Below are 12,853 nucleotides of genomic sequence, written 5' to 3' on the forward strand. Positions count from 1 at the left end.
TCTCAATATCGATTGTGAGCTCAGCATGGATTCTCTCTCTTCCTCCCTCTCTGTCCCTCCCCTGCTCGTGTTCTCTCTCAAAATAAATACATAAACATTAAAAGAAAAAAAAAAGATCCACATGATAAATTCCTGCTTAAATTTACTTCCATAACCATACAAGGATGTTAAAATTAATGGGCAAAAGTGTGAGGAGGAACAAAATTTACATAGTTTTAAAGTATTTATTAACTACAAAGGGAAAGACAGGAACTTTCCAGTGGAAAAACCTGGCAGAGATTGCCTTAACTAAATCAAGGTCAGCATCACCAGTAATAAGACTTATCAACATCATGAACCACTTGATATGATACACTGAGAAGGACACATTCTTGCCTAAGTACATAATCTTGTTCCAACTGTGTGGAAACAATAGACAAATCCAATTTGAGGAACATTCTACAAAATAATTGATCGATACTCTTCAGAAGTGTCAAGGTCATGAAAGATGAAGAACTGTCACAGATTGGAGGAGACTTGGAAGAATGACCAGTAAATCAATTTGGGATCCTAAAACAGAAAAAGGGTATTTTTGGAAAAATGGCGCAATCTGAATAAGGTCTACAGTTTCATTAATAGTATTATACCAATGGTAATTTCCTACTTTTCTTTAAAAAAATTTTTTTAAATGTTTATTTTTGAGAGTAAGAGAGACAGAGCGTGGATGGGGGAGGGGCAGAGAGAGAGAGGGAGACACAGCATCTGAAGCAGACTCCAGGCTCTGAGCTGTCAGCACAGAGCCCGATGCAGGGCTCGAACTCACAAACCATGAGATCATGACCTGAGCTGAAGTTGGATACCCAAACGACTGAGCCACCCAGGCGCCCCTCCTACTTTTCATACTGTACTATATAGTATGTAAGATGTTAACATTTGGAAAATTGGATGAGGAATATGTGTAAACCATGTACTATTTTTGCAACTTTTCTGTTAAGTCTAAAATCAGTTCAAAATAAACAAGCTCTCCAGGTTGACACTAATGTACCCTAAATTTTAGGACCTGCCACTAGCCTAGATTGTTTTGGGGCTCTAGTTGTACTATTTGCATTACTTTTCTTTTATTTAGCTTCCAAAATCAACATGAAGTATTAATCACCAAATATAAATTCTGAAAATATCTTTAACCAAGGAAATATATGTATAATGGTTTAAAACACAATATGCACAGAGGCGCCTGGGGGCTCAGTTGGTTAAGCACCCAACTCTTGCCTTCAGCTCAGGTCATGATCTCACGGATCATGGGTCCGAGCCCTGTGTCATCAGCTCCCCGCTGACAGTCTGACAGTGCAGGGTCTGCTTGAGATTCTCTCTCTCACTCTCTGCCCCTTCCCCTTCTCTCTCTCTCTCTCTCTCTCTCTCTCTTAAAATAAATAAATTAAACAGAACTGATTCTATGTAGGGACAAGCCCAGGAATCTTAGCTCTGACTTGCCATACACTGGTAGTATGACTTTGAGAGAAAGTCACTCCTAGTTCCTGGATCTGGGTAGAATCATCTATAATTGAGAGAATGAAACAAGGTATGGTCCTGTACATGTTCAAAATTCCATGAATCTATTATATAACCTGCTCTTACTTTTAGCAAGATGAAAATAAGGAATAAAAGATTAACACTACTTCATTAAAAGTTTTGAAAGCCAAGGACCCAAAAGGCAATTTGGTTGATAACAGTCAGTAAATACAGGAAAAACCTACCACTTCACCAAGAAGCAAGGAAATGTAACTTGAAACGATACTAAGTTTTTAATAATCAAAAAGAGGTTTTTTTAATAAAGAGAACAAGTAGGGGGAAAGGGCCCGAGAGAGAGAGAGAGAGAGAGAGAGAGAGAGAGAGAATCTCAAGCAGGATCCGCGCCAGTGCAGAGCCTGACATGGGACTCAATCCCACGACCCTGGGATCATGACCTAAGCCGAAACCAAGAGTCAGACACTCAACTGACTGAGCCATGCAGGCACCCCGATAATCAAATTTTTTAATGCTAATACCCAATATTAATAGGAATATAGCAAAATGGATATTCTTATATTCTCTTATATATTCTCTTATATTATTCTCTTCTTATTCTCTTATATTCTCTTATATATACACTTATATTCTCTTAATAGCATAAGCCCATAAAATCTTTCAGAAGGACATTTTGGCAATATGTATCAGAAGCCACCAAAACACAGGGCACCTGGGTGGCTCAGTCAGTTAAGTGTCCAACTCTGGCTCAGGTCATGATCTCACGGTTCATGAGTTCAAGCCCCACATCAGGCTTTGTGCTGACAGCTCAGAGCCTGAAGCCTGTTTGGGGGGTCTGTCTCCCTCTCTCTCTGCCCCTTCCCTGCTCACACTCTGTCTCTCCCTCTCTCAAAAATAAATAAAACATTAAAAAAAAAAAAAAGCCACCAAAACTTGTCTACCCTACCCTTTGACCTAATTCCATTTGCTGAAGTTTTTCCGGATAGCCAAGATGTACACAAATATTTAGTGCAAAAAAAGGTCATCAGAGATTACTTACAACATTAAAATCTAGAAACAATACAAATTTTGAACAATAAAAGAAGCTAACATAATCATTAAAATGATGTGACAAAAAAAAGATTTAGTGAATTAGAGGTCTGTAATAAATTCAGTAAAGGTTATGAAGTAGTATTTATCATATCATTCCATATAGATAGAGACATAGCTATAGATGAAAATGTCTGAAACGTTATAAAGAAAATGTTGAGAGTGATCTCTGAGAAGCTTATCAATAATTATTTCTTTTTTGCTTATTTGTTACTTCTAAGTTTTCTAACTGAATCTATTTTGTAATAAAAAGAGACAATAAGGGGCACCTTGCTGGTTCAGTGGGAAGGGCATGGGAATCTTGATCTCAGGGTCATGAGTTCAAGCCCCACACTGGGTGTAGAGATTACTTAAACAAATAAATATTTTAAAAAAGAAACAATAGGGGCGCCTGGGTGGCTTAGTTGGTTAAGCGTCTGACTTTGGCTCAGGTCATGATCTCGCGGTCCGTGAATTCGAGTCCCACATCATGCTCTGTGCTGACAGCTCAGAGCTCAGAGCCCAGAGCCTGTTTCAGATTCTGTGTCTCCCTCTCTCTGACCCTCCCCCGTTCATGCTCTGTCTCTCTCTGTCTCAAAAATAAATAAACGCTAAAAAAAAAAAAGAATAAAAATCTAAATTGTGTTTTTATGCTTAATGAATTAGGAAAATTTTCATGATATAAATGAGTAAAAACAATACGATATAAAACTATATAAACAATATAGCCCCACTTTTGTCAAAAGGAAAGAAGGGATGAGGGAGGGAGGTGGGGAGAAAGAAAATCTCAGAAATTTAACATGGGGATTTAGCTCCAGATGGTGAAATTGAATGGTTTTATTTTGTTCTTTATATTTTCCCAAAGTTTCAAAGTATTTTTATAATGAACATGTGTTGTTTATAAAGAAAAAAAAAAGGCATTTTAGTAAATGTTACTATTGGCACTCTGTTGGGAATTTTTTTATCCTAAAAAAATTGGTAAATCATGCCCTAGTTGCTAGCAAAAATCCCTAGTGTGTCAGTAAGCTGGTATTTCCCAGTTTAAACAGTAGGGGGGGGAATAAGTATCTCTGTGAGTTTAGTTGCTTTGGCTTTATTTTATTTTTATTTATTTACTCATTTACATTCACATATAATATGTATTTGTATATATTTACATTATGTCATATTTATCATTTACTCATATATTATGTTTTTCTTTTATTTATTGGTGACTCTATTGAGCATATTCATGTCTTCCCTTTTCAGAATCATGATGCCAGCCCTGTGTTTTGAGGACTCTTTAAAGAATGTGCAGAGGCTGGGGTACCTGGGTGGCTCAATTGGTTAAGTGTCCAACTTCGGGTCAGGTCCTGATCTTGTGGTTTACAGGTTCAAGCCCCATGTGAAGCTCTGTGCTGACAGCTCAGAGCCTGGAGCCTGCTTCAGATTCTGTGTCTCCCTCTCTCTCTGCTCCTTCCCCAGCTCTCACTCTGTCTCTCTCTCTCTCTTAAAAGTAAATAGACATTTAAAAAAAAATTTTTTTAATAATGTACAAAGGCTGAACAGAAGTTAAATACTATCTAACTTTAATGTTGTACAAATCCCCTCCTTTATACAGGGATCTCAAGGGGTCACATGGTCCCTAACACCATGCAGTAGAGTGGACCAAGAGGGAGGCCACTGGGGCCCTCCCTGGGAAGGGACTTTACAGTCTGGCAACAAGGCTTTGGCCAGCTTCACTGCCAGAAAAGCAAAAGCTCCTGGGAGGATGGTCTGGTGCCACCTCCTCCTCTGGCAGCTGCGTCACTAGAGGGCAGGCTGGCTCACAGATCCCAAAAGCCTGACTGAGCTGGGTAGGAGCCAAGGGGGCCTGGTGACTAAAGCCTGGAAGCTTCCACAGGCATGCTGCTAACGGCCCACATTCAACGAGCAGAAGTAATAGGAGTCCGAAGTGAAATATTTCATTTAAATCACACACACAAAATTACCTTTTCTTTCAAAGCTTTCCTCTCTGACAAAGCAAACAAGAGCCAGGAACTTTGTCACCTCCTTTAAATAAAGAACTGTTGTGTTATTCAGCTTTATAATGGCTGTTGATTCCTTGTCATAGGGGGTTCCTGCTCCATCTTCTTTGAGGCTGAATAGGGACAGAAACCAGAACATATTTGACTATTGAGAAAAACTACAAACTGTAACCCAGCAACAGAGACCAGCTTTAACACACAGAATGATAATCGTAACGAAAAGTTGTTTACAACTACAGTGCCTTACAGCAAAAGTCTCAGAAACACACAATCACAAGAATGTACACGGTGTATGACAGTCCCTTCCTGCTGACACAATGAGTGGCTGTTGGGGAAGGTGGGCAACTCTTCAGGCACCTGAGGTACACAGGTGAGGGATGAAGGTTAGCTCTTCTCGCCTCCATAGCCCACGGGGCTTCTTGTTTTCTTCTGAAAGAACAACCAGGCTGTCAAAAGCATGGTCTGATGAAAGACCAAGAAGGGCTGAATGACTGTTCCAAATTACAGAAGCCTAGGGAGACACAACAGCCAAGGACTGGCTTAGAGCCTGAATCAGGGGAAAGAATTGCTATAAAAGACAGATTTGGAACCACTGGTTAAGATTTGAATACGGACAATATATTAGATAATGCATTAATGTAGCCATGCTAAATATGCTTAATTTGATAAACTGTGGTCCTATGAAAGAATGTCTGTTTTTTTGGAGAGATAAACACCCAATTATGTAGGATCAAAGAATCATGATGTCTGCAATTCACTTTCAAATGGTTTAGCAAAAACAAATCAACAACTGTATTAGAAAAAGAAAGAGCAAATACGGGAAATTGGTAAAAATTGGTGAATCCCAGTGAAGGGTACGTAGGAGTTCACTGGACTATCTTTGCACATCTTCTGTAGGGTTGACATTTTTTCAAAATAAAACGTTAAATAAGTATACTGGTCTATTTAAGAAAGTGTGGCCTGCAGACACAGATGACTTGGGTTTGAATCCTAGTCCACTTATTATGGGAACTGGGCAATGTGAGTAGCTTCTTTAAGCCTCAATTTTCTTACCTGTATCCTAACAGAAATTACCTCAAAGTTTCCCAATGCAATGAAATAATAGACACACAGCACTGAGCACAGTGCTGAAAACATGTAAAATGCACAATGAATGTTAACTATTGTGTTAACTATTATTACTAGTATCGCCTTGAATGATCAAAACTGGACCCTCTGAAGACACTAATGTAATCAGAGTTATGATTTCTTTCCTCAGAGGCAAAAGAGCACTTCCCTGCACCTTTTCTGCAACTGTGTGTGTATGCATGCATGTATGTATTTTTGCTTCCCAAATTAATGAATAATTGACCAGAAATGATTAACTAGAATTGTGCTAGACCTTATTAATTCAACATAATAACTCAGCTGGTGCTAAACCAATCCCTTTGCATTATAAGAGCCAGCTTTTACTATGTGACAGGCACCATTCTTAGCTTTTACCAGGAATTATCTATTGTCTGGCCTAAGAATCCTCTAAGCCAGGTATTGAGAGGAAATAGGATAATTTGGTCAAAGCTGACGATGGGGGTGGAGCCAGGACTCAAACTAATGTAATTTCAGAGTTAATGCTTTTAATCTCATAAATATCACAAGGAAGTAGCGTGCCAAACCAGATTAAATGAGAAGCATGAATTGCAGAGTATTTCAAAGGAAATGCAAGCTTTTAGTTTTGAGATTATTTTAAACCGGCACATATACGCATGGCTGCTTAAAAGTAAATTGTGGAAGGTAGTTTTTTTAAAAAAAGGATTCGACTCACTGTAATCTACCAAAACGTGAAAGAAAAATCTTTAAGAAGTGTTGGATCTCTGATGTTCAAAACGCTTTATCAGAATTCTTAACTTCCTTTGTACCATTTTTAGCTGCTGTGTTTCTATACTGTATTTCCCTTACTAATAAGGAGTGTTCTGAGAACAATAAACTGAAACACTGGACTTTTTTCACCCAATGAAGAAAACTGCATTTAAAACTTCCAAGTAAATATAATAGTAAACAGACACCAGGCACTGTTTGCCAACAGCACTTAGTAACACAAGAAAATTCTTAGGTGGTAATGTTAAATGAACAAAGCAGGATATATATAAAATAACATATACAAAGTGACCACATCATCCTAAAAATTACACAGAGAAATAAGAATAAAATATATGAAAATGTTAATAGTGACTGTCTCTAGATGATGAGGTTAGGGGCTATTTTAATTTTATTCCTTATGCTTTACATATTTTCTACAATGAGCATGGATTACATTCATAATCAGAAAAAAATAAACATTAAACAAATTGGAAAAACAAAAAAGATCCAAAAAATAACAAGTAAAAATTGGTGAAGCATTACAACTGCAACAGCTATCTATTTTCTACCACTCAAGTTTCTAGCCACAAAGCAATGAAAACACAGGACGATGTAACGTATTGTAAAGTGTGCATGCGTGTGTGCGTGTGTGTGTGTGTGTGTGCGTGCGTGCGTGTATATTTGGTGAACAGAAGCTCAGCAGATTCCTGAGCAGACTGAGTGAGGCACCAGATCACCTGCCTCTGGCTCTGCTGGTCTCCAAGGAGCAGCTGGGAACTGGCAGAAGTCTGCTTCCTTGGCTGCTGCCAGTTAACTGCGCTGGCTCCTTGTGGCTCCAACAAGCACCAAGGAAATTCCAGAGCCCACGCCCGATTTGTGACCCAGGTTCTCAGGAACACTGCACTCCACCTCAGAAAAACAATCTGACTCCTCCCGATTCCGCCTGCCTCGTGTTTGTTTTAGCTGGGTGAAAGGAACTCTGATTAACATCATTTACATGAACAGCTTACCACTTACACCCAATTACCATATGGCACAATAATGATTATGCATATCATTAAATATGTGCCAGATTAATTGTGTTTATTGTATTTGATTACCACAGCAATCTAGACTGTAATCAGGGTATATTCAGTTTCCATGACTATTTCAAGGTCATCCACTTGTAGCTGAAAAACAATAGAATGCTGTAGAGCAGTAATCTTGGGCAACAAGGTCTATTTCTGAAGCCAGATGGCAGTGTTTAATAATAATACTAAAAAGGCAATAAACTTGGGAAATAAGGTCTGTTTCTAAAGCCAGATGGCAATGTATTACAATAATAACAATAACAACAATAATAATAATGGAAGCTACCTTTATCCAGGGTCTACCAGGTAAAGCCTAATGATACTTCATCCTCACCACAGTCTTGTAAGTATCACTTTCCCTATTTCAGAATGGAAGGGACCGTGCATGCACATGTGTATAACAGAGAGAATCTGAACTGAGGGGGCAAAGGATTTTCAGATAGTGGAAAAGAAAAATGGGAAGACTGAGACCCTCACAAAGGCTGAAGAAGGAGGCTGTGTGAGGCAGGTGACAGCTGGTGAGTAAAAAGGAAGATGAACACGAGCTTTACCTCATCAATGACTGGATAAGCATGTAGATCCAATATAAATCAACGGCAACAACTTGCTATCTTAAGACAGACAAACTAATTCATATCCATTCACTGTATACAACACCCATTCAGGAAATTTAAAGTCATGTAGAAATGTTTCTATGTCTGGTACCACAATCAGTTTTCCCCACTCCTGGTTTACTTTATATTATTCTAAATGTACAGCAAGTTCTGTTTTCTAAGAATCTAAGACCATAATAATAAACAGGTAATATTGTTTGCTTGGTTTTATAATTCTCTGCTGCTCATAAAAGAAGACAAAGTGTGTTAAAGAGAATCCAGAAGTTATTTCCTATAATGAAGAAGGTAATAGAAGTGTTGTTAATAAGAGATATGTATTCAGAATTCTAGGATCTTAGTCTCTCCCAAGTGTATATGACATTATGATATGATGACAGATCAGTAGAAGAACCAGGAATCAGTTAGACTTAAGTTCAAATTCTAGTCCTATCTTTTATTGACAGTGTGAGCAGGGGTTAGAAACTTAACCACTCTGAACCTCAGTTTCCCCATCTGTGAAATGGGGATAGTAATTCCCATTTCCCTATTCCCATGGAATAGCAGGGAATTAATGATGTAACGTAATATGTTTATTAGCAGAATACCAAGCATTTACTCAATAATTTTTTTATTATTGCATGCTAAATGGTATATTTATAGATCTCAGTTATTTAAAACAAAAGTATTAAAATCAAATAAGTAAATGCAAATGTTACAAAGGTTGTGAAAGGTTTCATTTTCTAATCTTAAGTATGGCTTGATCATAGCCTTTAGGAATATTTTTCCTACCCAGGGGCACCTGGGTGGCTCAGGCGGTTAAGCATCCAACTTCAGCTCAGGTCATAATCTCACAAGTTCATGAGTTCCAGCCCTGCATTGGGCTCTCTACTGTCAGTACAGAGCCCACTTCAGACCCTCTGTCTCCATCGCTCTCTGCCCCTCCCCCATCTCTCTCTCAAAAATAAAAATAAACATTTTTTAAAAAAGGAAAATAATGGGGTGCCTACGTGGCTCAGTCAGTTAAGCGTCTGACTTCGGCTCAGGTCACGATCTCGCAGTTCATGCGTTCCAGCCCTGCGTCGGGCTCTGTGCTGACAGCTCAGAGCCTGGAGCCTGCTTCGGATTCTGTGCCTTCCTCTCCCTCTGACCCTCCCTACTCACACTCTCTCTCTCTCTCTCTCTCTCTCTCTCAAAAATAAATAAACATTAAAAAAATTTTTTTATTGAAAAAAAGGATAATAAAAAGAAAGAATATTTTACTTACCCATAAATACAAGAGATGTCAATAACCACATCGATCATATCACAGCAGAGTTCATAGGTTTGCATATCCACTGGGGTACTATCAGTTGCAATATAAATTTTACTGACCACATCAAAGAGAAATGCCTTTTCAATTCCAGAATTCTGAAACAAAAAGAAGATGCTATCTTAAAGGTACAGCTGATTTCAGAACATGTCATTGTTACATAAAAAAATTATATGCCATCCTCAGTGTAAAATATAAATGAGCAAAGATTAATTTGCTAAAATTTTGTTCTTTTTTATTACAATTTAAACTTCACATAGGGGCACCTGGGTGGCTCAGCAGGCTAAGTGTCTGACTTCGGCTCCGGTCATGATTTCACGGCTCAAGCATTTGAGCCCCACATCGGGCTCTCTGCTGTCAGTGCAGAGCCTGCTTCAGTTCCTGTCCCCCTCTCTCTTTGGCCCTCCCCAGCCTGTGCTTTCTCGGTCTCAAAAATAAATAAAAACATCAAAAGAAAACAAAAAAATTTTTAATAAAAAATTTAAAAACCTCACATAAACCTTTATAATGGATTTGCATATGAAATGGAAAATTCTTATTTTTCACAAATTATTTACTTTAGGTAAACAAACTGGGCAGTGTTTCCTGGCTCTTAGAGATGTACCTGCAGTTAGGAAAAGGCAAGTAAAAACACTAATTTTACTGACTGTAGATTGTAAATAAATTTTAAAAAGCTAAACAAACTCACCACTATACAGTGACAGAGTAAATATGCATACAGCCATCACATCTGACTCAACTGAACAGAAGAGCTTGCCTAGAGCTGCCGGTTTATAGGACTCATTCAGCCAGCACATCATCCACAGTGTTAAACATACACAAATATTTAAAACAATATATCTTTTCTTTCTAATATTTATTTATTTTTGTGAGAGAGAGTGTGCACAGGGGAGGGGGCACAGAGAGAAGGGGACAGGGGATCTGGAGAGCCTGATGTGGGGCTCGAACTTACGAACCGGCAGATCAACACCTGAGCCAAAGTCGGAAGCTTAACCCGCTCAGCCACCCAGGCACACCATCACCAAAACCACCCTTAATGTTCCTTACATCTGGTAGGGCTCTATCAACACTGAATGACTGCCTAACTTGAATAAACACTGTATCAGTGAAGTACAGGAATCGTTTGGGGAGTTAAATTTTAAAGACTATGAAACAGTTATGTAGTAGCAATCTTCCAAAGTAATATTTCAGTGACCTTGCAATGTTGTGAGAGCAAGCAAAAATAAGACTGTTTTCACTTCAAAAATAAGACTGTTTGCAATGTTAGTCTAAAATTCTGCAAATGATTCTACAAGGATGATAATTATGTACTTACTGAGATAAAGATGTTTAGCAAATTCTCCAGGGTGGGGAGTTGTGGAATCAGTTTCTGAACCACTTTGCTAAAAGCTTCAAATATTGAGTGATCATATATGCTGGTCAAATAGAAGCTGAAAGAGAAAATATTTCATCACGTTTTCCTTTTGACTAGGGAACAGATGGCTGAGGCCATGTCATGACACCAGTACCCAGCCCTCTGTATCTAAGTCCGTACACACACATTCTAGCCCCCTGTAGAATTCAAAATGAACTTGGTAAAAAAGTAAACATGTCTTAACAAGGCATTCCTCCCCAACTCCCAAAAAGCAAGAATTATACCATTTTTCTACTGACTGGCTGGACTGGAAAGCTTAAAAATGCAGTGGTATGTGCCCGTATGAGCTTTCTTAGTTCTCCAAGATTCCACACCAGATCATCTTTACAAACACCTGTTAGGTTAGTAACAGCTACATTATTGGTATTGAAGCATCTAATTTTTTCATTTTCCAATTTGCAAATTGAATGATGCATATACCTCCCCATAAAAAATTAATACAGGGGTGCCTGACTGGCCAGGTGACTCTTGATCTCGGGGTTTTAAGTTTGAGCCCCACATTGGGTATAGAAATTACTTAAAAATAAAATCTTAAAAAACAACTAATAGAAAAATGATTTTCCTCTGTACTTCTATTTGAAGTGTTTTCAGAGTTCTCTTTTACTTGTGCATATAGATACTATCATATTCATCACAAACTGTAAAGTTCGGCATTGATTAACTTCCTGGATTATGTTCTTGAGTTTTATCTAGTGTTTTTCACATGTGGGAAAAACATTAGGTTTGACTATTTGCTTAAAAAACAAAAACAAAGGTTGGCGGGGGTGGGGCGCCAGGATGGCTCAGTCAGTTAAGTGTCCGACTTCGGCTCAGGTCATGATCTCATAGTTCGCTGGTTTGAGCCCCGCGCCGGGCTCTGTGCTGAGAGCTCGGAGCCTGGAGCCTACTTCAGATTCTGTGTCTCCCTCTCTCTCTGCCCCTCCCCTGCTCATGCTTGCTCGCTCTCTCTGTCTTTCAAAAATAAATTAAAATAAATACATACATGAATGAACGAATAAATAAATAAACTTTAAAAACAAAAACAAAACAAAGGGGCACATAAGTGGCCCAGTTGGTTAAGCCTCTGACTCTTGATTTTGACTTAGGTCATGATCTCACAGTTTGTGGGTTCGATCCCCACCTTGGGCTCTGTGTTGATAGCATAGAGCCTGCTTCGGATTCTCTCTCTCCCTCTGTCTTTGCCCCTCCTCTGCATGTGCACACATGCACACACAAGCTCTTTCTCCCAAAAATAAACAAACATTTAAACAAAAACCAAAAAAAAAAATCACCAAAAATTAGAATTAACACATGCAAAGTTTGCTTTTCCCAAATACTGTCCTAATGTGTATAACACCAAATAGGGTAAACAGGTGAATTACTGCCCATGCCAAATCATTCATTGTGACTTTGGACTCCACATCTGCTAACTTGTCAATTAATGTGATCGCTGAGAAATTTCTGTTCTCACCTGAGGTGAATTTTTTCTAATCCAGCATCTGCAAGGTCATCATTTGCCCTCTGGTGAATATCTCTTTGGGTTTCAATTTTGTGGTCATCTGACAGACCATCCACTTTATGAATAAACACCTCAAAGTTGATGTCGGTGTTCACTTTGTAGGCCCTTGTCACGGTGAGGTGGAGCCTAGCCAAGGCTTCCATGTAATCGTCCTGGGAACAAAGGCACATTCCTGTCAAGGGAGGCCAAACCTTTCTAAGCTGCCTTCCACAGACACTCTTTTTTCCCCCAGCTTTATTGAACTTTGATTGACAAATAAACACTCCATATATTTAAAGTGTACAATGTGATGCTTTGATATACGTATATGTCATGAAACGATCCCCCCAGTCAAGTTAATTAATCTATCCATCACTTTATCTCACAGTTACCTTTTTTTCTTTCATACACACTCCTAATCTGTAAATCGTGTGGGTACAACCCCCCAAAATATTTTGCAAAAGCCCAAATAAAAACTAGTTTCATGGAATTCAAGTTTGAAAACTTAAGTTTCATTAACGAAGAGATGAAAAAGAAAGGCTGGAAAAACACAGCTATAGGCAGTTATGATTTAGCT

General features: G+C 38.6%; 1 protein-coding gene across 2 annotated transcripts in view; it reads right to left on the minus strand.

Moving 5' to 3' along the window:
* The window catches only part of RRAGD (Ras related GTP binding D), a 40,068-nt gene that overhangs the window by 5,622 nt on the left and 21,593 nt on the right, over positions 1 to 12,853 (minus strand). For both annotated transcript variants that reach the window (XM_060616168.3, XM_060616170.2), the window contains exons 3-6: positions 12,250 to 12,449; positions 10,701 to 10,815; positions 9,341 to 9,483; positions 4,542 to 4,690 (exon numbers count right to left, since the gene is read on the minus strand). In XM_060616168.3, coding sequence (XP_060472151.1) covers positions 4,542 to 4,690; positions 9,341 to 9,483; positions 10,701 to 10,815; positions 12,250 to 12,449 — 607 coding nt within the window. The remainder of the gene's footprint in view (positions 1 to 4,541; positions 4,691 to 9,340; positions 9,484 to 10,700; positions 10,816 to 12,249; positions 12,450 to 12,853) is intronic.

The sequence above is a fragment of the Panthera onca genome, chromosome B2 (assembly GCF_046562875.1).
Source record: "Panthera onca isolate mPanOnc1 chromosome B2, mPanOnc1 haplotype 2, whole genome shotgun sequence".
Lineage (NCBI taxonomy): Eukaryota > Metazoa > Chordata > Mammalia > Carnivora > Felidae > Panthera > Panthera onca.